Source organism: Nyctereutes procyonoides, unplaced genomic scaffold (assembly GCF_905146905.1).
Source record: "Nyctereutes procyonoides isolate TBG_1078 unplaced genomic scaffold, NYPRO_anot_genome, whole genome shotgun sequence".
Taxonomy (NCBI): domain Eukaryota; kingdom Metazoa; phylum Chordata; class Mammalia; order Carnivora; family Canidae; genus Nyctereutes; species Nyctereutes procyonoides.
In genome coordinates, this window is record NW_026575139.1 from 36,261,304 (window position 1) to 36,288,922 (window position 27,619).

Here is a 27,619-nt window from a genome sequence, read left to right on the forward strand (position 1 = left end):
ATTATCTATTTTCTTAGCTTTCTAGAAATGCAATCTTTTGGTACAAAATGTAAATCTTGAAGACTTCTGATACACTGTCAACTGGCCCTCCAGAAATGCTGATCACCAGCGCAATGAGAGCTCCAGTCTCACCATACTGAACCAGATGTAGGTGTGGCCTCCTCAGTGGGTAACCCAAAGGCAAGATGACTTGCAGATGTCCATCTTGGGACATTTATAAGACAAACTACCACTAGACAACAGATCAAAAGTCTAACATTCTGAAGCTCTTGACCTATTTAGCTGAAAAACCCCAGCTTATCTGGAGCAACTTCTAAGCAATGTTTTCAATAAACAACAACTGTGCAATTGCTTGAAGCTACAAGGATTTTAATTACTCAATCCAATAAAACAGTGATTATGGATATAAAATGGATCATCTTAAAAATCCAATTGCTTTTAGTAGTTTCTCCTCCAGATCTCTGATCATAAATATTGCAAAGATAAAAAAAACTTTACTAGCTTGGATCTCACTTCCTCCACTTAAATACTTCCCCTGGTTGGGCTGGTATTAGCTAGAAAACTCTAAGCCAGTATTTCTCAATCTTTTGTTTTAACCCATTCTTCTCTTTTGATAGACTTAAGATTCTTTTTCATGCCGTACTGTCAAATAACAGGTAATTTTTTTTTCACTTTTAAATATCATAACATTAAAGATACTTGGTTCAAGGGACAAATGATAAATGGCACTGCCTATTGTGCCACTTGGTCTGTCTTATTCCCATTACATTTTAGGAGCCCTGGTGCAGGCTGAATTCCTTAATCTATGCCCTTTGGAACAGTTGTCCCATGCATTAGAAATCCCCCTCATGGCATCAGCATCCCACCTGTCCATCCATGGGCTAAACATCAGACATTGCTAACACTTTCCTGAAATAAAGGAATATAATCTCAGCCCAAGTCCCTAATCTACCCATAACAAGGAAACAGGGTGGTGATTATGGACGTTTCTGGATAACCCAGAACAGTGACAGTGATGGTGCTTCCCTTCCTAAGTACCCAGAAATATTTAACAGTTAAGTCTAGAATTTTCCTAAACCGGATATCAAGCTAAACCTTTCACAAACCACAACAGTAGCCATGGCTCTTTCCCAGTGCTCTGCAGGCCCAACCAGGAAGGCAGCAATAAGACATGAGTCTGGGAAGCAGTCGAGGTTCTAACGGTCACAGCAAGTGGAGGTGACTCAGGGAGGCTGTAAGACAAAACATGCCCACGGCAACTGACAACCCCACCCACTCCCAAGAGCCAAGAGGAAGGAACTCCTGATTGTCGCTGAGCTTGAGAGATAAATTCACAATCCATAAACAAAAACTGCAGAACAGCTAGACTCCAGAGCTGTGGAGAACCTCAAAGATCTTCAAGTTCAACCCCGTTAGAGGGGAGGAAGCAGAGGCTCCAGAGTTGCTAGTCAACTATACTGCAGGGGCCCCAGCTAAGAGGAAAACCCAGGGCCCTGGACTCCAGGGCTGTACCAGACCACAGGAAGCTAATTTAAAAAAAAAAAAAAATCCTTCTTCTGCTTCCTGCTATATCTGCATGCTTGTTATTTCATGTCATATAACTGTATACAGAATCTTCTTGGTGGAACAAAATGCTCTTAAAAAATACAATAAATCTTGTTTATTGTGTTTGCTGAGATTAGGAACTTTGATTATGCCACATGCACTCATTCCGACTTGCCACATCTGAACAACGTCTAAATTGCAATACATTGCAAAAAGCAAAGTCTCACCGAGGTTGGAGAAATATTTCCGGGCTGGAGGCCCATTCCTGCCAGGGTCTTGGCTAGCTCCACTGCATTTACACCACAGTTAGGTGCCACGTTCGCCTGACATCGAATGTGGACATTCATCTTACATACTGGAGGGGGGGAAGAGACGAGAATCCACATTCAGGAAGGTGCAATATTCAACATACACTGCAAAAAAGAACTTTTAATAACCTGAAAGATGATGACAGAGGAATTGTACAGGCTGCACAATGCCATCTTCTCATTAAACTGAATTCACACTCCAAACAAACTCTGACATTTTTCCCATTTCCATTTTATGCAGAAGCAGAAAGCCTGGCACACTGATAAATAATAAATTTCAAATCCACTTTTTCACCATGACTTGATGAAAGACATTCATCTAAATGATATGTAGTAGTCAAAGCCGATTTAACAGCATGATTCAATACAGAAATCAAAATGCTCATCCCAGTGAAGTTTCAATTAACAAGGCATCATGTCAATTGACTCTATGCTTTTGCCTGTATCCCTCAATAAAAGGTAGCAATCTAAATGCCACATATAGATTGCTGTTCAGACACGATGGAAATGGTGTTTCTGAGAGAAAAACCTCTAAAGCTCTCTTTCTGAATATTGTTGTGGTTGGGTGGCCCTCACAGCACAGGGTACAGCATCCTGTGGGGCTGTGGTTCTCAGTGCTTGCAGCCTGTGCTTCTAACTACTTCATGGGGGAGAGAAGCAACTTTTTTAAAGGTCAAAGTAAATGGCAGTTGGAAGAGGAGAGAAGAGCAAGCTAAGTTCCTGGTGCAGAGGTAACTGACCTGGGAGGATGAAGGGACCCAAGGTCTAATCAGCAGAAAGTTCTGACACAGTTTCTTTACTGGGGCCCTGCTGATTGGGAGGCAGAACTCAAACCTCAGGCAACATATTCCTGCATCAGGAGTGTCAACCCATTGTTGGAAGCATGCACAGACCCAGGCTCTGTGGGGTCTGGATTTATGTAATTTAGGGTGCTCTCTTTAAGAGAAAGAATATCCAATCAAGTGGAGAGTTCTGGAAGATACCCTTGCAGGGAAGGCACCCTGAGGCTTAAGCTTCATTAGCTTCATGGTGAAAGCCAGTACAGAGACGCACACCTGCAGTGCCCTCTCTAAAGGACCATGTGACAATAAAAGCAAAAATTACAGGAGATGGATCATTGTGTGTGTGCTACCCTCAGGCCACGAGGGATAAGAACAATGCAGATGAGCCCCACGCCTGGCCCTGCATGACAGCAACAACTATACAAAAGCAGAAAGTGACTTTTGCAATGAAACCCACACCTAGGGGTGACCATCCAACTTCAGATCAAGCAGTGCCTGAACCAAAGCTACACATGAGCTGGTTGCTGTTTTGATTGAAAAAGAATTATTTCATGTTTCTAGGAAAAAAGAATTATTAAATGACGTTCTAAAGAGATTTTTAAAATTTGCCCCTCCTAAAGACAGGTGACTAGTCCCTTTATGTTGGCAGAGCAGGCTTGGTGAGTCCAGACACTTGATGGAAGTTGTCTGGCTGCAATGACACCAACTCTGCCTCCTGCAGTGACTCAGGATTTATCTAGAGCTTCAGGCTGAAATTCACCTGTATTTCCGCAGGGGACTGCACCCCATGAGAGCCAGTTGTCATGGCAACACTCAGTGGGAGACAATTTGAAACTCCCCAGCTCCTAACAGGACAGGAATCACACCTTACTCTCAGACCCTTTGCTAAGGCCAAAGTTCCCAACTCAAGCTCCATTGGGCAGAGTTACTGAAGCACAAGTCCATGGCCAAAGCTCAAGCATCCTTCACCCCACCTACCTCTCCAATCTCTATCCACTTCTTTGAGGAAAAGACCCAGGGCAGCTTTTCTCATGCTTTTACTCGATTCCTGCTTATTTCTGGTGAGGTCGCTGGACCTACTCTCCTGCCGGTTCTTACTCATAACCGAAGCCTCTCCTTCGGCCACCTCACCTCCTACCACCTTCCGTTTCTGACCAAGATTCCATTTTTCCCTCTTTCAAATATCTATTAAAATATGCAACAACTAGCAGGCCCTAAGCACTAAACAGATGACAGCCAGCTACACAGAACACTGAGTTTAACAACTGGCTGAATAGACATTTAGGAAATCTTTTAGACCAGATGTAGCTCTCTTTACATGCCTGACCAGGAACACATAAGCACAGACTACTAAGATATAATTCACAAAGTGCCTCAAACCATCGATCCTAGGTCAGAGGCTGAGCCTATAGGATTCCGAAAGCTTGTAGCTTGGTGCTTTCATGAAGTGGGTACCCAGCACCCTAGCATCTCACTTTTACACTGAAGTCCTTGTCGCATTATCCCCCAGAGCAGCGAGCCACAGTGATCGCAGAACGTTGGTACTTTGTAGTTGTGAATACTGAACTTGTGTGGGATGTTGATTCCGAACCTCTGCTCAGCAATCTGTAAAAGGGAAATAGAAGCACAAGAGCTAGAATGCCACACCAACATCTTTTGTAGAAACTGTAACAGGAGGCCCCCAAACGCAAAGTGTTACCATGACACCTGAGCTAGGTAGATTATTTCACTGTACTCAGGCCTTCCTCGTCAGGCTGAGCACATTTTCTAACCAATAAGACTAAAAAGAAGGGGTGTAGTGTGCATGAGATGGTTCACCATTTGGGGAGATAAATGGTGATAAATGACCTTTTTATCATCTTTATATTCAGACTGTATTTCTCTCCTTGACAACTCCCTCACACCCATGTCTATTTAATAGAACCTTTTAACTTCAGGATTAAACAGGTCTCTTATAGACCAAATACACTTGCTAACACCACAGGCTTTTCCAGATATTGTATTGGTGGGGACCTGGGAGGAGAGGGTGGCATCCAAAGGGCATGGAACCACAGAAGGAATTCATTCCATGGTGACACTCTAGTGGCTCCCTAGTGGCTTTGCCCAGCATTTGCATTTTACAATCTGAGTGCAAAGGTCCTGCTTTAATCTCACCAACTGCTTCCAGCACATAATCAGACTAGGCATATGCTCTATGGTCTATGTCACAATTTGGTTTTGTCTGTTTTTAAAGATTTTATATATTTAGTCATGAGAGACACAGAAAGAGAAAGGCAGAGACATAGGCAGAGGGAGAAGCAGGCTCCATGCAGGGAGCCCGATGTGGGACTCGATCCTGGTACTCCAGGATCATGCCCTAAGCCAAAGGCAGATGCGCTCAACCGCTGAGCCACCCAGGCATCCCTATGTCACAATTTGAAACAACAGCAGATTCACATGTGACAAGGAGTGCAGCAATTATAACTCCTCTTGAAACTTTGCTGGTCTCTTTCTCATAAAAGCAGTAGCACGTACCTCTGCACGTGCTCTTGAGCAGTCGTCCTATCTGTGTGCTGCAAGCAATACTGAGCTCAAAGTCAGACTCTCCCATGCGTCTGCAAATCCACCACTCACTGTCAGCAGTACTCCATCTGCTTTCTATCCCCACATTTAGATTGTGCCCAGCCTGGCTGAATGCAATGTGAGTGACAAGAACAAGATTCAAGCCTTTATATATAGAAGCGCATCCTCCCTGAAATTTTGGAAGACACTGGAGGGGGCTAACAGTCACCTTATTGAGGAGGCACAACTGACAGTTAACAAATACTTTTCACATCAGTTCTATCTTGCGTAAGCCTCACAAAAGTCATGTGAAGGAAATAGAGATCACATTTTAAGACTGAGACTGCCAGAGAGGTTAGCTGGCAGAGGCTGGATTCTGCATTCAAATACTAGTCATTTGATGCCAACCTCAGGGATCTTTTAAGCCCTCCAAAACTCTCTCCAAATTAGAAAAACTGATGCTGAGAGCTTGTGACCAGCTGGTCACTAATGGGATCAACTCAAGGACAGGTCATGCTACACAAGCAGAGAAATAAAAATACCATAATATAAAAAGGAGAGAAAATTCAATTCTGATACCACCATTCACCTCAAGGAGTGTGGAAGGGAAGTGGAAAAGGGATGAAGTGAGAAAAATAGAGAGAGAGAGAGAGAATAGAATTGATGTGCAAATAAGCTTGTGCAGGCACTTAATTAGCAAACTACGATCTTCTTACCTTTGAATCCATTTTGTTAATATTGTTCTGGCAAGTGCAGGCTGTAACAATTAGATGATGGCAGCGTTTATGGACAACACAGGTGCACACTAGGGAATTAAATGCATGGTTACACATTCATTAGAGGCTCACGGTCAGCCAGTCCTAACAGGGTCAACAAGGGCTACACCATGCCAAGGTGACTTGATTTGGGTGTCTGGCTCACACGGGCATCCAGGGCACCCACCCCTCCCATAATCAATACCATTACCCTAACTCATGCCTCTGCTCACATCCAAACTATTCGCACTCACATCTTGAGCCTACTTCATCCTTTCTGTCTTTAATAACAACTGCACTCATCACCACAGGAATCCTCTCACGATATAATCCTGGTCACCTAGCCCCATGATCTAAACCTTCAATAGCCTCTTGCGGCCAGTGAGTTGAGTTCAAATTTCCCAGGTGGGTTTCAGGCCTTCTGGAAGCTACCCCAAGCTTCCTGTTACCTTTCTTTTCTGGGCACTCTTTGTTCCTGGAGAAACTAGACTGGCTGCTCTTCCTGGAGTAAACCTTTGCTCTTCCCCACACACTGACCATGTCTTACTCAATCCCTAGGACATTCTCTTTGTCTATTGTCTAACTACTTATGTTTATGATAAGACACACTTGAGAAATGTTTCTTCCATGAAAATATACTACCCTTGGTTCCCCTTCTAGACCAAACTATCTCTCTCTCCTTGGTTCTCTAACAACCCTTAGCCTGCCCCCCAGTGTCAACTCTTCCACACATAGCCTCCAATGGCCTTAGACTTCCCAGGCAGCATGATGCCTTGAACAAAGTAGGCACTCATTAAATATTTGCAGAATGACTCAATCAACTATTTGAATACTTAGAACTTTCAAACATTTTTCCCCCATTTCCATCTGGATAACTGACATAGGGCAGACAGAGTTCAGTTTGCCATTAAAAGATGAGCAATTACAATGGAGCAGTATGAAAATACATGTTATTTTTTAGATCTTTCAAGACATGTAGAGGTTTTTAGGATTAAGTACATAAACACTGATGACATGTCAGCAAATAGTAATATACTTTAAAACAAATCTAGCTTTCAGCAGGCTTAATTTGCAGGAGAACCAAATTGAAAGTTCCCAGAGAATTTGCCTTTTTAGATGAGGGGATCTCAAAACCATCCCTCACAAAGAAAAATCTTATATTCTGAAGCATCTGAGGTTTGGTTATTTTTGTCATTAGCTTGGCTAGAAGTTTACCAATTTTATTGAACTTTTTAAAGAATCAGCTTTTTATTTGGTGGATTTTCTCTATTGTTTTCCTAATTTCAATTTTACTGATTTATGCTTTAATCTTATTTCTTCTGCTTACTTTAAGCTTCTCTCCTTTATACTAATTTCCTTAAAGATGAAAACTTAGATACTGATTTTAGGTCCTTCCTTTTTAATGTATGCATTTAATGCTATAAACTTTCCTCTGAGTACTGCCTTTGCTGCATCCCAAAATTTTGATAAAATGTACTTTTATTTTCATTTGGTTTGAAACATTTATTATTTTTTCTTGAGTCTTCTTTTATCCTTGTGTTATTTCAAATGTGTTGTTTAATCTCTAAATATTTGGGGGGCTTTCCAGCTATCTTTCTGTGATTCACGTGTACTTTAATTCCACTGTGGTCTGAAAAGAAACGTTTTAGGATTCTATTCCTTTATGACTTCTATTCTTTTAAATTTGTTAAGGCTTATATCATGGGCCAGAATATGGTCTATATTGATAAATATTCCTTGTGAGCTTGAGAACAATGAGTATTCTGCTATTGTTAGGTGAGGTAGTCTATAAATGTCAATTTAATCAAACTGTGATATCCTTACAGATTTTCTGCCTGCTGGACCTATCAGCTACTGAGATATTAAAGTCTCCAACTGTAACAAAAGATTTGTCTATATATCCTCACAGTTCTATCAGTTTTTGCCTCACGTATTTTGACTCTCTATTGTTAGGTGCCTACATGTTAGGGATTATTAGGTCTTCTTGAAGAACGGGCCCCTTTATCATTACATAATGCCTCTTCGTTCTGAAGTCAGCCTTGTCTATTGATTAGTGTTAGCATGGTATACCCTTCTCAAACCAAGTATTTGGTTTTATGTCCCTTAACAAGATGTGAACATATTGGGGTCTTCATATCTCCTGATCAACATTCTTTCCTGTTCTTTCAACAACAAGTGGCCCACTGAGAATCAGTCCATCAAATATCCTGGCACTAAAAGCATAAGACAGATCAGAGTTGACTGCAGGACATGTCCCTGTGCTGGAGAGGGACCACAAAGTAATATCAATTCTTATATGTGAACTATGTTCTCATTTGGGACTAAGATTAATAGCATAAAGTCAATGAAAGTCATATTGATTATATATTCTATTTTTTCTAAATTTAAGAACCCAATAGAATTGCTCATACTTGTTAAAGTGAAAATTATATCCAAGAGTATGTCCTATACCATTCTAAAGGAAAGAATGTTCTTACCTCACCTTCTCCAGAAGAGAAGGCAGGATTTCCTTACTGACATGGAGGCTACCACTCCAGGATAGGTAGTGCTATTTTACCAATCATCTGTAGAGTGCAAATCAAGAAGATAGGTACCCTATGTATTGTGTGATGATGCTCAATCCAACAACAAAGGTAGTCCAAATAAAAGACAAACCAACCCAGTCTGGCTAAATATGAGTAAGAGCCTTCTTTAACTCCTCCCATTTGGAACACTAGTAAATTGGTTTTATCTTAGAATTGTGAAAATCAAAATAAATTTAATGCATAATAACTTACAAGATTATTAACATATTAACTTTGAACATTTCTCACATTTTTTAAAATTAGAAAATCAAAAAGCAAGTGGGATAATAGCTTCTATTCCCTATGTAGGTTAAGAGACAACACTGTGCCACTTCTCACCCCTATTAACAGGGTTGTAAAAGACAAAAATTTAGCTTCAAGATTTAAGGGTACTGCTCACAATATGGCATTACCTTTCAGTGTTTTCATGTTATTGCAGAGGCAAAACTTTAAACAAACTTTATTAGGTATCTCAGCTTTAGAAATAAAAATATTCCTTCTATGCTATCTAAAACGTAGCCAAAATTTAAACCACACTAAAAAGTTGCAATTCTATAGGGATCTCATTTGACCTGCAGAGTTATTTATCACAATATTAATGAAATGTATCTGTCTCCTCTTAGTATAATCAGTTTTTAACATAGGAACAAGATTAAACATAGTTTTTAAAATGTTTTCTTACCTTGACATTGATAACCCTGTTTCCCGAATACTCCCCTGTTCAAGACAACAGAGAAAAAAGTCATCATCAGTCTATTTCAGCCATAATCCTCCCGTAGTCATAGTACTTAAGGAAAACAAATGCATGCCATCCTTTGCTCCTTTATGAAAAGCATAATTTCAGAGAAGAAGCAAAGATGAGGTGCTTTCTGAGCCCTTGTTACCACAAAGACAGAGGAAGTCACCTGATGACCAGAATGCTCCAGTGATATACACAGGTGGATATTGGCGATCCTCATTCCACCCACCTCCCTCTATGGCAAACCCCATGTCCTCATCTGGTCTTGTGACTGAGCCTCAGCCTGAAGGATCACTCCACCTTTGACATTTGCACTCACATACTCATAAAGATCCACAGGTTGTGAAATAAACAGCTGAGCCTACAGAAGCTGCCTGGCCTGAGGCTCCCTCCCTCTTCTTTGTGCCCCCATCAGCCCTTAGAGTTCAACAAGGGGTGAGGCACAGAAGTGCTGCCACAAGATGCCCGTCAGGCCCACAGCTGTCATCTTGGTCTCTCCCGTAGGATATTCTCTGGGCAGTGATGACATTATCCCCATTCTCATTTAACACAGACCATAGTTTATTAAGCCTGGAGATGTGCCAGGAACCAAGCCACATTGCTGACATATAGCATCTCATTTAATCCTCGCAAAAGTCATGAGAGGTAGCAGGCATAACAGGAAGGCTCACAGCACAGACTCTGAAACCAAATGGCCTAGGCATGATTTGGGACACATCATTAATTCCTTTGAACCATAGTTTCTTCATCTATGAAGGGCAGTAATGACCTCAGTACCTACTTCATAGGGTTGTCATGAAGAAAGAAATAGGTGATAATGTAAAATGCTTAGAATGGCACCTAGCATTTTAAGATCTATATAAAAATTCATAATGTAAGCAAAAAATTATCTTTATTTTACAAATAAGGAAATATTGATGGATTATATACCTTATCTAGGTTCACACATTTAGTTGGTGATGAGACTGAATGCCAGAGTATACAGTCTTAACCATATATATGTAACATACATTAATATTATATTGTGTGTGTGCCTGTGTATATGGGTATATGTGTGTGAGTGAGAAAGAAAGAGAGAATGTGCAAGCGAAGGCTAGTTGAGTGGGAGTTAATGTTTTCTTGGTGGAAAAAAATTTAGTGAAATTATAAAAAAAAAAAAAAGTTTCCACTGAGAACGTTAGTTGAGGTCCCAGGTTGTCACCACAAATGCCCACAAGGGTAGGCAAGTCACAGAAAGGAGGGAGGCAGAATGATGTGACATGAAATGAAGAGTGGCAGACCTTTGAGGTCAGGAAAACCACAAGGAGAGAGGTGGACAACACCTAACTAGAGAATACAGATCCCACAAGAGTGGAAAATGGGCTCAAAGTGGCCAGCACTTTTGATTTGTTCAATTATCACAGCAGGAACTGTTTCTTTCTGAAGACTAGAATTGTGATGGCACATTTGTAGGCATCATATCAACAGCCAGTTTAAGGTCTTTGGTTTAGACAAGACTCTATTATTAATGTAAAATGCCAGAAACACTAAGCCTGGACTCTGACTGCTAAAAGGTAGCAGGTACTTTTAAACCAAAGTAATCACACACACACACACACACACACACACAACCAAACCACAAACTCATTGATTGATAACTCAAAAAAATTTACTCTGAACCAAGTGCTTTTGACTTAAACAAAATGACTAAAGTTTGCAACAAAAACAAGGATTTCCTTTTATGCTATAGATACTCATATGTCTTTTCTCCTTCAGAGATGGACATGTATGGGTACATTTTTGGATATGTGTAAGGGATCGTTTCCTTCTTCCCTTTCCAAATAAATGTGTTTAATGTTGGCTCTAAATGATGATAGCAATTAATAAATTTATTTTACAGTATAGATTTGCCACTGAGGCTTAAGCTTCAGTCACACGTATAGTAAGATATTGCCCCAATTTATCTAGAATTTCTCAACTGTTAATTATTGCAATTCCTTAATACCAAGGATTATAGTATGCAATCACTATAAGTTATTGCCTTTGGCCACATACACTGTATGCTCACTGTACTTACAATAATTAATTTCTGTAACCTATCACACAAGTCATACTTTTTTAAAAGCAATACTGTTGTTTTTTTCTCTCTTACTCAGTGGCTGATTATCCAATTTATTATCTATATACTGATTGATTAGTCTCCCTAATTAGTGCCTCTTAACCAGTTAATGATTCATTAGCACCTTTCCCCAAATGATTGGAAGAAAAAATAACATCTAAAACTTGGATCTGTAAATTTAGATTCTTTTTTATTGGGAATTAATATTGCTGGATCAATATATTAGAATAAAAAGCAAAAATCCGATCCTAAAACAATTCTTCATAATCATGCTTCCTATGAAACTACACACAACCAGAGGAGGCCTTGATTATAGAAAGAAGCTCCTAGGAAGAGAGAAGCCAGGGAACCTCATACCAGATAAACTCCCTGCAGTGAGAGCAGTAGGTGGGTTGCCTCAGGTAAGTGGCCATAAACTTGTGTCCATTGATCTGGTGGACTCGCCTTCGCATAGCCCTTTGGCGCTTCCTGGTAAAATGTTTGAAGATTCGGTCTCTCTGGAGAGTGGCTGTACATTAAAAGAGAGGAAAAAAGATTAATGTGCAAATGAATCTAGCTGTATCTGATGTATAAGAAAGCATAATAGCTCAAATACTCTCCACATTGTTTCTTCTTTATTGAAGATGCAAAATACCCCAGAACATCATCATGCTTCCTAGGGACCTTAGGACTCTTAATTTGTAAGGGTCGGACCTAAGTGAACCCTGAGATTACCGACTGCTTAATTATACCTGGCTATCTTGGACCAGTGGCTCTGGCACAGACCATAGGTTCCCCAGGGTTCTAATGTTCCAGTATGAGATATCAACCTGGTCTTCTAGCTCCTATCCAGCTGTGTGGGGCCTCGGGGCCATTGACTGGCTATAAATACCAGTAGGTAACACAGATTTCTCATTATTCGCCTTTCATTCTGCCATCCTCACAAATAGAAGGAGGGAACAGCAGCAGCACAGTGAGGGTACTGGCCCAAAGCATCAGTCCCCAACACCATGTCCGGAATGGGTAGAAATTAACCCGGACTTGGGGCAAAGTTCCTTTTCCAACTTCACATTTTTAGAAATAGTGGCTCCTAGTTTGAAGAATCAAAACTGCGCCCCATCTAAAAACAGTAAATTATTTCTTCCACATAATTATACTAGAACTTTTGCAATGTGTGCAGAGATTTGTGATTAATAAAAGATTACTTCTTCAATAAAGCTTTTCAATTAATCACTTCAATGCAAAGAAAACTTAAGGAGTAACACAAAAATAATCTGCTAATAAATTTCAAAACCTGGAAGAAATAGATTTCTGTGAAAACACAAATGACCCAAACTAACTGAATAAGAGCTACATAAACCAAACAGGTGGATTTATTTAGAAAAAAAATTGGTATGATTTTCTATGGACCGCCTCTTGAAAATCAGCCAGGCCCAGATGGTTTCATGGGTAAATTATTTGCAGCCTTTAAAAACAAGATGATATTAACATTTAAACCTGTTTCAGAATAGAGAAGCAAAGAAGCGCCCTGTTTTTTGAAGGGAACTATGTGATACAATCCTAGGACTAAAAGATATAATGGATATATCTGAAGATATATCAGAAAAAATAAATCGGGGGTTAGTAATCATTTTTCATGTCATGGACTCCTTAGCCTAGTGAAACTTATAGATCCCTTCTCAGAGTAAAGCTTTATAATCTTAAAATAAATAAATACACACACACACATACATATATATATGATTACAAAGCAAATCAAGTAGCAAAACAATAAATTTTTAAGTGACATATTAATATATATGCTTTTTTAAAGAAATTAAATATTGTGCACCTGGGTGGCTCAGTTGGTTAAATGTCTGCCTTTGGCTCAGGTCATGATCTGAGGATCCTGGGATCAAGCCCTGCATTGGGCTCTCTGCTCAGTGGGGAGTGTGCTTCTCCCATTCTCTCTGTGCTCCAGCCCCCTTTCTCCCTCAAATAAATAAATAAAATCTTCAAAAATAAAAAAAGAAATAAAATACTTAGTGTGCACCTGGTCATGATTTTTTTTAAGATTTATTTATTCATTCATTCATTCATGATAGACATAGAGAGAGAGAGAGAGGCAGAGACACAAGCAGAAAGAGAAGCAGGCTCCATGCCAGGAGCCCGATGCGGGACTCGATCCCGGAACTCCAGGATCACGCCCTGGGCCAAAGGCAGGCGCCAAACCGTTGAGCCACCCAGGGATCCCCGAAACCATAGATATTTAAAAACCGTCCAAAAATTCTAATGAGGGAAGACTTGTCCTACATGATAAAACAAAGTTACAGCGACTAAAACAGCATGCTACCACCTCAAGAAAAGTCCAAAACTAGGAATCAATTTTTCTTAAAGAGAACATAGTTCAAATTAATGGGAAATGAGAGATTATGAATAGCGTTTAGACAACTAGTTAGCCTTTTAGAAAATATCTTTATCTCACTCCTTATACCAAAATAACCTCAGGTAAATGTTAAGGAGGAAGTTATGGAAAAATAAGGGAAAAAATATATACTCCTAGGATGGGATAAGGGTAACAATACTCTAAAGCTTAGAAGACTCACAAACCTGCAATTTAAGGAATTTATTTTTTTAATGTTTGTAGATTTTTTTAAATACTGTATTTATTTTTCATGAGAAACACAGGCAGAGGCAGAAGCAGAGGTAGAAGCAGGCTCCATGCAGGGAGCCTGATGTGGGACTCAATCCTGGAACCCCCGAGATCACTCCCTGAGCTGAAGGCAGACACTCAACCACTAAGCCACGCAGGTACCCCCAATTTAAGGAATTTAAAGTTCTATTTGGCAAAAGACACAGAAACCAGTGTGTTAAGCCAGAAAGTTAAACACAACAAACGGGGGGAAAGGGATTTGCAAAATATGACAAAGGGTTACTATTTATAGTATGTAGAAATTAATAATAAAAAGGGATGAACAAACTAGTAAAAATGGGGCAGAGGAAGTGAACAGGCAATTTATAAAACTATAAATGCAGACAGACAATAAACATACCAGATGTCCAATCCTATCAAAGACGGACATATAAAAATCAGGAGGTAAATGACATTTCACTTAAATCGGTAGATGTTTATAAGGATTGCTAATGTGCCTATGCTTACAAGGGAATGGGGAAATAGGCACCTCCCCTCTGCTGGTAGGAGTTTAACTGGGCTCCAGTCCTGCTCTGCCATCTTCTGGCTGTGTCTACCCTGCAAAGCCTCAGTCTTCCCATCCATAAAACCAGGTAATGTTTTTCTCATAGGTTTTTCCAAAGACTGAAAGAGGTATTGCAATGAAAGCATTCAGCAACAGAACGGAGCCCATGGTAGCATTTAACACATGCAGCTATTTCAAGAATATATATATTTTGAGACCAATTTGACAATACCTGTCAAAGCTGTAAATGTACATTTTTTTTAATTCAGCAATTCAACTTCTAGGATTGTTTTTTCTATAAAAATGCTAGGAAGAATATATGGTATAGAGATATCAACTGCTACTTTCTACTTAACAGTAAAAATTAGGGTTTACATCAGAAACCTCAAAGAATGAAATGCAGAAATAGAGAAAATGAATTTGGTTAAGACACCAATACTTTCAGAGGCTCTGGCACAGTTAAAATTCTACCTGCTTCAGTTCTTATTTGGGGATGTGTATGTGTAAAACCTTTGGCAATTAGCCTAATTATTTCATTATCAGGTTTCCCATCTGTCTCAAGAAGATACTTATATCACTGTTCTCAGTCCTATGGGGATAGCATCATAATCAATATTCCTGAATTTCTTAAAATCCTGGATAAGGATCACACATGAACATAAGTCACTCTCTTATACAGCTCTCTTCTGCATTATTTCCAGAAGCCATTTAGTAATAACAAAAAGATCAGATTTTAATTTTCCTTTGCTGGGCAGATGATAAAATTTGGCCTAATGATCACATTATATCTAGCATATGTTATCACCAGCCTGAGACCTAGCTCAATACTGGCCAGTGCAAAATCTGTATTGAATTACTAAACACTTATCACATCTAGATGCAAATTAAATTTCCCCAGGGGTCTAATTATCAAGAATTTACTTTTTTAAACCCTTAATACTATGAAGTGGTTAAAAGGTCAGCTCACTTGTATTTTTAATATTTCTTGAATTGAATCCTGCCCGCCCCCCCCCCCCCGCCCCGCCTGCCCCCAACAGCTCTTGCCATAGTAATAACAGGACCGATGAATTTTCCAGGTGATTCCTTCTAGCCTGAAGGACTTAGAAAGAAACTACTTGCAGCTATCCACTGTGGTGGTCATCCCTTAATGCCTTTGTTCCTGCCTTCCACCCCTCCTGGAATGCTCTATCCTCTTTTTCTCCCCTCTGACTAGTTAACTTAAACTTATCCTATCTGTCTCAGAACCTAAGTGGCATCCCCCAAATCCTAAATCAAGGTGAAATACCTCTCTCCTTCTTCCCAAAGCAATCTGGGACTGCACCTCAATCTTTTCCTAATCTCATAGCACTGGGAACGAGTTCACCTCTATATCCCAGATGTCTCAGAAGCCCCTCCTATGTGGTCATTTTAACTAAACTTTCCTCTTCCCTCTTCTGTATTCTTTTCCTCAGGGGCCTCTTTTTGTTTAAAAAGCACAAAAACACATTCATACACACCTGGGAATTTGAAAGCTGTTTGGTTAAGAAAACAGGGGCTAGGGGTGCCATGGCTTCAAATGACTTTCACTGTCACATTCTCTTGATAAGTACCCCAGGCAGGAAAAAAGAGCTCTCAGATTGCACTCTGCCCAGGTACAGACTTGACCTGCACTTTATAATCAGAGCACACAGGGAGGGGGCTTCCTCGCTGTTTGCACTGTCTCCTTTTTCCTTAGGACTCAGTTTCCTTAGGACTGAGTTAAAAGCACTTAAAAAAAACAAAAAACAAAAAAAAAAGAAGAAGACTATTTAATCCTTTTGTACCTTAAACCAACCCAAGCTTGGAGAAATTTTCCAGATCACATGTGTTTTTTTTTTTTTTTTCAAACACGTTAGGCAACCTTAACGTGCTTTGCAGCCAAAACTTGCATCACAACTTCTGTTTTCCTCCTGAGATGCTCAGTGCCTTTAAGTAAATAGGAAGCTGGCTCAGTGCCTAGCAGGGAAATTCACATTCCAGGCTCAGAGGTGGGCAGGCCTGGAGACCTGCTCTGTCTCACCAGAGTGAGTTTTGACAAGCCATCCCATCCATGGAGTGGAGAATAATTAGGCCAAATACAACAAACATGAACTCTTTTGAAATAAAATTCTATTTCATAAAATCTGATTGTCATCCCACACACTCTTTAGAACTTTTGAAGGCACAAATGACTGGGAGCCACGAAACCACTCCAGGGTTCATTTTCACTGCCAAAAGTCCTACTGGACTGCATGTGGTGAACCTGAGGCCTTGTGGGAGAGGGGCATCTCTCTGAAGTCTCTGTAAAGCTGCCTTAACTTTATCTCAAAACAGTAAGTGCTTCATCCTCTTTAGTCTTTTGTTCTATCTACCTGAAGCTAAGGTTTTCTATTCCAGCTGTAGAAACCAGTGATTTTAAAGTACTACTGAAAGCAGAGATCATGTCTCCTAATTTTCAAATGATAGCAACCAAATTAAATAGGAGACTGAAAGTCTACGGCATGGTACCTTTTAATATTCAAAATTAAGTAGGTATTTTCAGAATATAAAAGGCATAAAGGGAATAACTTTGATTCGGTGTAAAAATACGAGTCAACTTTGTTAAGCTGAATTTGCTTCACAGCCGGGGCACAGCAGTTTACAAAGATCCATGGCGTGTCTGCAAGGGGCCAAGCTGAGGAAGCTGTATGGCCTTTCTATGCAACAGGCTGGACTGGGTGGTAGTTGAGGATGCAGGAGCCTGGGAAGGAATTCTGCTTCCTGCCTTCCAAGCTAGGTGATATTGGGCAAACTGTTGACTCTCCTATGTCTCCATTTCCTCCTTTGTAGAACAGGAAGCACAAGAGAACCTTCCTCAAAGGGCCACCTTAATGACTCCCTGAGTTAATAAGTGTAATATAATTAGAAAAGCACCTGACAGGTAGCAAGTGTTACATAATTGTGAAAGCTCTTCCTCCATACTACCATGGAGATCAAAGAACAGAAAGGATTTAATTTAATCACCTAATTGCCTAGAAATCAATACTTAAGGAACCATTCCCTTAAACACCGTGCCCAAGGTGTTTGACCTAACCAGTTAGAGTCAGAACTACCACTAGAAATCCTCCACTCTTGGTGTTATCCCAGGGCCTCATGGGTAACCTCACACTACTGTGTCCTTTATGAACATCAGGTCTCCTGGAATCCCTGGAAAGTAATACATTTTCTGGGGAGGAAACAGAAGCTAACAGGAAGGTTAGGTGAGGTCAAGCAGCTACTGATAAAAGTGGGGTCACCAGACTCTGTTTACTATTGTGGAACATGGAGCAATGCTCTCCCACGTCTTTTTTTCCTTCTTCCTGAGATATTTGTTTTATCGTTTGTGCGCATGGGAGGGAAGAACTGGGAGAAAAACAAACAGGAAGACCTTAGAGCTAAGCAAGCTACTAGTCAAGAAAAAAAAAAAAAACCCAGAAAGTATTATGTTGTTTATCTCTCCAAAATATATACTGAAAGGTAACAAGATAAGGTCGCGAGAGAATCTTGCTTAATACCCTCAAACACACTGAATAGGCAACTATCTGCTCACAAAACTCTGTGCACGAAGAATAATGCAGAAGAATTTAACATTAGATGATTCCTGTCTGAGACAATAAGGATATAAACAAAGAGAGATTAGGACATGGGTTACGCAAATACAGAACTCAATGAGTCTTTACGATAAGTACACACCACCAGTGGGTGAGAGAATTTAGAGGGTGTTGAGTGAAGAGAGAATCACAGCAGTTGTGTATCTAGTCCTCTGATGAATTAAGAATGACTTTATAAAGGGACTGAGCTTAGCAGTTGTTTGGAAAAGAGGAAGGAGAATTTGAGACACAGGATGGAGAGAAGGTTCCAGGACTTTATGCCAGCACCAGTGACAAAGGCTACAAAAAAAAGGTGTTAGCATTTTAAAAATTGCATGCAAAAGCCCCCAAATAACACTGAGTAGTACAGAATCTTCTGTTTTTGAAAAGTGCATACCACATGACTCATAGCTATTTTTAAATTCACAGAGAGTGATTAGACTCAGTGCATGAGGAGACCTGACTCTACAGGTACCATGCACAGGTGTTTCTCAGGGTTTGGCTCCCTCTGAGGAAGCTCAGCCTGCATAAACACCTTCCATCATGCATCATGTGGATGGCTATCATTGGCAAGAGGAAGAGAGAAAAATCATTTGTTCCTAGACTGACTCTCTTGAGTGGCCCTCATGGCTCACAGCACTGTAAAAGCTGAGCACATTCTTACCCATCATCCCAGACTCCTCTGTCAGCAGAAAGGTGATCAGAACTAAGCTCCTAGATGTGCCCAAAGCTTCATCAAGAGCAATGGAGAAGGCCTTTCACTCCACTGTCACAAGGAGAGGGCACTGTCTCCCATCATATGTTCACCCTCTTCACCTCTGTTAAACAGGAGTACCACCAAAGTACAAACTCTCCCCTTTCCAATACTTGGAGAGAAGTACCTCAGCTCCAATAGCATCTGTCTCCTCTCACTCTACAATTTCCTCCAAAATCCTCTTCACCAGCTCTCTTCTCTCACCCAACCTTTAAACTTGTATGTGTCCCAACACTCTTTGCACGCCATTCTGGTCTTTCTGGATGCTCATTCATCTCCTCAGAGGCCTCCTATGTTCTCTTGATTTCTAACAATTGCCTATGTACTGAAGGCTTCCAAATCAGCAGTTCTAGTTCTGGCTTCTAACTACACATAAAAAGATACTAAACATTTCTAAGTAGCTTCTCAGCAGCTCTCCAAGATATCCGCAAATAACCTTAAATTGACGTTTGTAGGCTGAGCCCTCCTCCCTGCCTCTTCAACCCACTCTTTCTTAGATAATAGTATTACTATCCTTGGAGTCACCCAGAAAAAAACTAAAGATGTTTTCAGATCCTTTTTCTCCACCCACAACCAATCAACCGTCAAGTTCTACTAAACCTATTATGATCTGACTAGATCTGTCCCTCCCATATTCACTGGAGATAGTTCATGCTACCTTCTTCTTCTCATCTAGACTATGTACTAGTTTCCCAACTAGGCTCTCTGCATAAGGTTCCTCCCCTATGCAATCCATCCAGTTATGCATATGAAATACAGGAGGGATCATGTCATACCCTGCAGGGAGGGAGCTCCCCTGCTATAGTCTACGTAAATCTCCTGAATGGAAATTACAGTAGTTGTCCTAGTTGGACCATAGTAAAGTAAGAGGGTGGATTTTCCCCCAAAGGATTGTGTTCTCACTGTCCAATATCTGAGAGAAAGTCAAATCTTCAGGCAACAAAATGACTTTCAGTGGGACCTTAGTTAGGTGGGAGACAGACTCTTTCCCTTTGGTCCTCACTCTCTGGCATCTGGACTTGAGACCCCAGGAATAATCTGTCTAGAAAGTTTTACAGAGACAGACTGAGGTAGGCTAGGAGTAAGCCCAATCATGAAGGTACGCAGATGTGTTCAACATCCCTTGTAAGGGAAGTCATCTAGTGCATATTATTCTACATATACTTCAGTTTCTGCCAGTAAGCCTGGTTTACATGCTCCAAGTAGACCTGAGCTCTGCCTTGAAGAGTGCATTAAAGAGGCTACCATGGTAGACAGAGGGCCTAGTGAAAAGTGAGAATCCCTAGAGAAACGTGAATCCTGGGACATAAGACCTGGGGATACAAAGTCTAGCCACTTCTCCCAGGTGGTAGTCCTCCCTGTTGTCAACCTGGGAGGACAAGGAGTCCTTTCATCAAGAAGCCAGCAGATCTTACACTCCTCTATTAAATCTGTTCAGTAGACACCAATGTCAACAACCCTGACCCAACATCCAGGAAACCATCACATCTCCTCTTCCCTTTCATCCTACCACATGACTGGGCTTCTTCAGTGATCTCAAGGAATTGATGAAACATCCTCAAGGGGCAGAAAAACTGGAATAGTTATTCTCCAGCTGCCATCTGTCATTGGTTGATGGCTGATTCAGGGGCAGGGGGCATTAATTCTTTAGAATTTCCAGCTTTTCTTTGTGCCCTGAGAAGAAATATGGAGGACATCCACAGTGTCTGTCCTAGAATGAATTTATACTTACTCTGGTCCTGCTTTCTTATTTATAGTTTGGTGCCATAAATACTTCCTAAAAAGGTACTCTAAAATTCTTTGCAGAATAAAGTATAAATAGAAAATTCTATAATAATAATTTTCAACTATTATTGTGCCTACTCCTTCATGCATACATAATTTAATGACAGAAATTCCCTCTTGCTCCCTATTATCAAATGCAAGAATCCTGCAATTCCTTTCTGCAAAAATGGTATGAATTCCTACCCCGTTGCTGTGATTCTGGAAATACTTCATTTCCTTCACTCACATTGATTTCATCCATAAACAGAATTCTAACGGCCACTTCTTCATTCTTCAGTTTTTAAAATGAAAGTTAAACATTACTGAGTGGTTCATCACCACCAGGTTTCATCAGATTTGGATTGGATTATACAGAGGTAGGTCCTCATTATGCCTCTCACTGTTCTCCTATCTGGAAAATACCTCAAAAATGGCATTACCTTCAACTCCAAGCTTAAATTAGATTAAGTGTCTTGGTTGTATGTGCTTTAAAATATAAGCATTTTCCAATTATCTGGCGATTTTTCTTTTATCCTTCATTACTAAATTTAACTGGGGAACAATGTCTCACCCATGGTATTTCCTGTTCCTCTAAGGACCTTTTTTGAGCTTAATGTAAGAAGACAATGAAGCCATAATGTGCAAAGAGCAATATGTGAAATGTATCTTTTGCTCTTTTGTTGCTTTTGTAAGATAATATATGATCACTATAAAAAATGCAAATGGTACAGAAAACTATAAAGAAAAAACTTTCTCTTAAAAATCATCTTAAATCTCATTGTACAAAAAAAATCATTAAGTATTTTGGTGACCATGCCACATATACACACCATTTAGGCATACAATAAGTGGGATGCCTGGGTGGTTCAGTGGTTGAGTGTCTGCCTTCGGCTCAGGGCATCATCCCAGGGTCCTGGGATTGAGTCCTGCATCGGGTTCCCCGCAGGGAGCCTGCTTCTCCCTCTGCCTATGTCTCTGCCTGTCTGTTTCTCTCATGAATAAATAAAATCTTAAAAAAAAAAGACACACAATAAGTGATGGCATACTCTATGTGCTATTTTGCCAATACTTTTCACCCAAAACATCGTCTCATATCTTTTTTTTATATTTTATTTATTCATGAGAGCATGAGAGACACAGAGAGACAGGCAGAGGGAGAAGCAGGCTCCCCGCGGGGAACCCAATGCTCCTGGATGCCACACAAGCATAGCCTTCCCTACTATCAACATCACTCACTAGAATGGCACCTTTCTGAACAAGGATAAACCTATGATGATACATCACATAATCACCCAAAGTTTATAGTTTACCTTAGGGTTCGTGCCTTTTTTTTTTTTTTTTTTAAGATTTATTTATTTGACAGGAAGCACAAGCAAGGGGAGCGACAGGCAGAGGCAGAGGAAGAAGCAGGCTCCCTGCCAATCAAGTAGCCTGACGCGGGGCTCCATCCCAGGACCCTGGGATCATGACCTGAGCCAAAGGCAGATGCTTAACCAACTGAGCCACCTAGGCGCTCCTTAAGGTTCCACCCCCAATGTTGTATATTGAATGCAAACAGATATGTAATAACATGTATACATCATTATAATATCATGCAGAGTATTTTCACTGTCCTAAGAATTGTCTGTGCTCTACCTGTTTGTCCCCCCACCCTCTTCTACCACCACCTGTGGTAACATGGATCCTTTTGCTGTCTTTTAATTTATTTATAGTTTTCCTTTTCCAGAATGCCACATAGCAGGAATCAGACAGTATATAGCCTTCTCGGATTGGCTTCTTTCACTTAACGGCATTCATTTAAGGCTCTGCCATGAGCTATCATTCCATGGTGTGATAGCTCATTTCTTCCTAGCACTGAATAATATTCCACCATCTGGATGTACCACAGCTTATTTTTCCCTTCACCTACTGAAGGACACCTTGGCTGCTTCTAAGTTTTGGCAGTTATGGATAAAGCTGCTACAAATATCCGCATGCAGGTTGTAGTGTGGACATAGCTGTACATAATTTTTAAAAGTTACTAATTGTTTTTATAGCAATTAATACTAGAGTTACCATTTAGTCATCCTATATTATAAAAAGGAAAATGAACATGCCGACTGGCTTAAAAGTAAGCTGATAGTATTAGCATATCATCCCCATAAAAGTTGGGTTTCCTGGTTGAAACCTCTGTGATTTTCTCATTCACTTGAGGCTCAGGGACTGATTTCTCCACCCCCATCCCTGCCCTGCCTCTAAGCTCAGGTTGATCTTCCTTCCTCACACAAAAAAATTCTTACACAAACAACCTGTCCATCCAAAATCTTTTCCAGATAAACATGTGTTTCCTGCTGAGGACTAAAAAGAACCCTGCCCCATAGCTTGGCTTATTCCATTTCCCTTTCAATTTTTTCCCCCTCTTTTCCACGAGTAGACTTCTGAGGTCTCTTCTAGGCTACCAACTTCTGATTTTATGATTTCAGAAAAACCTTGCAGGATATTAGCCATGAGGAATATGATGCCTCATCATTTCCTTCTCCAACTACATGGCTGGAATGAGAGCAATGCTGCCTCCCTCGTGCTGCTGACTCAACATGATTTTTAAAACCATTGCACCACTGCTTGTTATAAGCAGCCTAATTCCAAACCTAGTGCCGAAGGTAAAACATCTTTATCACAAAACAAAATTTCCTGCAACATTAACACCAGGGCTGGGGCACCTGGGTGGCTCAGTGGTTGAGTATCTGCCTTTGGCTCAGGTGTGATCCCAGGGTCCTGGGATTGAGTCCTGCATCGGGTTCCCCACGGGGAGCCTGCTTCTCCCTCTGCATCTCTCTGTGTGTCTCTCATAAATAAATAAAATCTTTATATATATATATGTGTGTGTGTGTGTGTGTGTGTGTGTGTATTTTTTTAAATAGCATTAACACCAGGGCTTTGAACCTCAGCCAGCATTTATGATAGTTTAAAAAAAAAAAAGGCAAGGAGACAGCTGCTTTAATCAAATGTCACTTATATGGTCACTTCCTTTCAGCAGCTGGCAATTTAGAATTTATATCTTGGCTACTAGGTTGGGTTTTCTGTTTGTTTGCTTTTTGACAATTACATTATGCCTTAAATTAGGAACAAAATAAAACTGAAAAGAGATGAAGAAATTAAACTTGGGGTTTTTTTTTTAAACAGTGTAAACAAAGACTTGGTATTGACAGAGATAGAAATCTCTGATGAAAGTACATTTTTTGATTAGCAATGAATCTGTCCTTTATGATCCCTGTGCTACTAGAAAGAAAACATTCTACTAGTCAAGGACAAAGAAGGATTCTCTTTCCTAAAAATCCATTCAAAGGGTTCTTTCTTGACTACCATGAATAACCCAGCCTATATTGTGAGTAGGAGTTCATATTTTCCTAGGAAAACCAGAGATGTATGTAAAAATACTTCAAATGGTTGACTAAAGTATGACAAATGCCTCCAACCCTGGGGTATTAGTACCAGCTCAACACACCACACCAACAGAAGTCTGCATATTCTAGTTTGAATGCAGAGGCTTACCATAATCTAGTAAATGTACAGTTTAAACACAAAACAGCTCAACAAACTGCTAGGGCCCCCACAAAATATTAAAGAACAGAGCTCTCAACCCTCAGCTGTCATTAATTCACAAATCACTTTGGGACAAGGCATTCTATTTCACTTTGGCCATTATATAGCAGGCCATCTTTTGCAATAATATTGTCTTCAGTCCCCATGTAGGCTCTAAGGACACTCAAAACTCTTCCTTCCTTCTCCAGCAAACTCTTATTCAACCAACAGGTCTCCAACACTTATTAAGTGCCAGACATTGCAATGGGAATTAGGGGTACAATGGTGAACAGGATATGGTAATGTCTTCAACTGAAAGTCTAATGTTGGAGAAAGATTATAAACAGCTGTTACTATGCATTAGTACAAATTTCCATGGGAGAATAGATGGGCAGGAGGAGTCTTACCCAGATGTGGGGAAATCAGAGATGGCCGCTCTTAAGAAGCAGAATAAAGCTATAACTTTCGGAACAAGTGAAGAAGAGGTGAGTTGGGAAAAATGTTGCAAGAAGAGGAAACCATATGTACCAATGTCCAGAGTTAAAACAATATACGGTTCAAGAAACTCCTAATATTCATCTCCTGACCTGGTCACTCTAACACCTAGAAGCTACCTCAACATCATCAAACCTTTACCAAATGTCTACTATTTATCAGAGCCAATAACACCACAGAAAAGGGGTAAGAGTGCTCCAAGAAGATTCTTGAATGCTATGCTGGGGTCCAGGGAGAAACTACTGGAACTCCCATTTGTTTGTTTCTCATACTCTTCATTTCAATTCTGTGATACTTCATAGTAATTATAATGTACACAGTACTACATATATATTACATTTATATGAAAGCATACATATATTTGGAGTGCATGTTCAACTATATTGTTTGCGGACCCCTGCATGATCAAAAAGTTTAGAGGCCACTGATCTAGATGGATTTACATTCTAATAGGAGAAACAAGCTACACAGAGATGAAAGGCACCAAGGCTAAGTGCTATCTATAAGTGTTAGAGGAAGAAAGGACAAGAAAAGATACCTGAGGGTTGGGGTTGTCAGGGAAAGCTCCATGGCAGAGATGGCATTTAATTTAGGCCTTGATGGTGGAATAGATATCAGACCAAATGAAGTAGAGAGGTTAGAAGAGAACATTCTATCTGAAAATAATGCCATAGGCCCAGGTATATGGGTGTTGGGAAGCAACAAGAAAACCACTTTCTGGGGGATCCCTGGTGGCTCAGCGGTTTGGCGCCTGCCTTTGACTCAGGGCGTGATCCCGGAGTCCCAGGATCAAGTCCCACATCGGGCTCCCTGCATGGAGCCTGCTTCTCCCTCTGCCTGTGTCTCTGCCTCTCTCTGTGTTTTCTCATGAATAAATAAAATCTTTAAAAAAAAGAAAACCAATTTCTCTAACACAAAGGGTTCCTACTGAGTAACAGGACAGATAGATGATGGGGACCCTGGAGTGGACAAAACATGGGCAGGAGAGTGGGCATCTCCAGTATCAGGCCAAAAAATCATACTTTATATTGCTAGAAGCAAGGACCCTGGTTCAGTCACGTATTCTGTCTATGCCTAGTGGCGGGCCTTCTGTGGAAATGGAAAAAGCTGAGCTAAATGCACAGTGAAGTTTTTTTCTAATTCTTAAGAGTCTATGTTAGTACTGAAAATAGGTTTTAAGAATGAGGGCAAAAGAAAGATATTTCAGAAAATTGAGATAGCTCACCACCAAATGCCTTCACTAAATATGCTTTTAAAGTATTTACTAAAAAAAGAATAAATAAAAATAAAAACAAAAACAAAAAAAGAAACAAAAATAAAGTATTTACTCTTTTTTTTTTTAAGATTGTATTTATTTGAGAGAGAGAGCATGAGCAGGAGTAGGGTGGGGGTTGGGGTGGGACGGGCAGAGGGGAAAGAGAAGCAGAGTCCCTGCTGGGCAAGGAGTCGAGTATGGGGCTGGATGCCAGGCCCCTGGGATCATGATCTGAGCCAAAGGCTGACACTCAATAGACTGAGCTACCCAGGCACCCCTTAAAACATATACTTTGAAGGGTAGGAAAATGATCCTCTAAGGAAGGTCTGAGAAACAGAAGAAAATGATGTGTTTAAAAAAAAAAAAAAAGATAAACATTTAGGTAAATGTTTACATTTACCTAATGTAAATGTAAACAAACAATGAAATAAATAATCATATCTAGTTAATGGAGCTTCAAAAGAAAATAAAGACATCTAAAATATCAACCAACTATATATAAACCAGGAGGAAGGTGAGTAGAGAGAAAGCATTCTAAGATCCTTATTTGCTCATTAGGATCTTAGACCAGTTTTCAAAGTGGTAGTACCATTTTGCATTCCTACCAATAACATGAAAAGTTCCAGTGTTCCATGGTCTCATGAACATTTAGTGTGGTCAGTCTTTTCAATTTTAGCCACTCTAGTGGTATCCTATTGTGGTTTAAATTTGCATTTTTCTACTGCCTAAAAATGTTAAGCATGTTTTCATGAGCTTATTCGCCATAAATATTTCTTTTTTTAAAAAAATATCTGTTCAAATTCTTTGCCCATTTTTTTAAAGTTGTCTTCCATTTGTACCATAACTTTCTGATAATAGCTGTTCATTTTTGGAAAGAAGCTAGCAACTGTTGTTTACTATTAAGAAAAGAAACATATTCCTCTACTATTCATTCCATGGGATTCACCTGAAAACTCTCACCAAGACTGTGTCCAAACTGAAGAATACAAAGAAAGTTTCAGAAAGGTTATGGTTCATTTTTACCTTTTATATATACATACTGGTGGGGAAGGAGAGGTAGGTGTCAAGAAATAACAAAACTTATGTTTTAAAATTCCATACATATAGTATTTTTCTGGCCAACAAGCATAGAAAATCATATTTTTGCCAAGCTTTTTATACCATCTTTAGCTGAGTAAGATAATCCAATTAAATTTCAATATTATAAAATTTTAATAAAATAATCCAAATTACTCTGATTCTACTTCATTTCCATTTATAATTCCTAGCACATACCACAGAGATATTCTTTTCTGGCCTCTCTAGAGTGGGTCTTGGTTAACATCACTGTCAAGTTCTTTTTTAAGTGAAATACATTTGGTTTTAGCAAGTGCCATTACAATCAGTCAACTATGCCAAGATCCACAGGGACACATTATTCCAGGATTCCCCAAGGCTCTGAGACCATCAACAATGGGTGTGGCTGCTCACCTTCATTTGATAGTAGTATCCTTAGCTGTTGTACAGATTAAAAAAAATCCTGAAATCCACCTTTGATCACAAGATTAAAAACAGTGAATACAGGCATGCCTTCTACCTGTAAAGCATTTATCAACCTTCAGCATTTGCCCTTGAAAAACAGTGCAGACTCAGTTCTATAGGTTTCTATTTGAGTTGTTGCCCAAAGCTTACAAATTAGTTCCCTAATGTGACATAGTA

General features: G+C 40.0%; 1 protein-coding gene across 1 annotated transcript in view; it reads right to left on the bottom strand.

Annotated features, from left to right (window-relative positions):
• PRKCH (protein kinase C eta) overlaps positions 1-27,619 on the bottom strand; it is a 229,640-nt gene that overhangs the window by 101,093 nt on the left and 100,928 nt on the right. The window contains exons 3-7 of the mRNA XM_055304119.1: positions 11,690-11,840; positions 9,178-9,212; positions 5,893-5,981; positions 4,111-4,240; positions 1,773-1,900 (exon numbers count right to left, since the gene is read on the bottom strand). Of these exons, the coding sequence (XP_055160094.1) occupies positions 1,773-1,900; positions 4,111-4,240; positions 5,893-5,981; positions 9,178-9,212; positions 11,690-11,840 (533 nt within the window). The remainder of the gene's footprint in view (positions 1-1,772; positions 1,901-4,110; positions 4,241-5,892; positions 5,982-9,177; positions 9,213-11,689; positions 11,841-27,619) is intronic.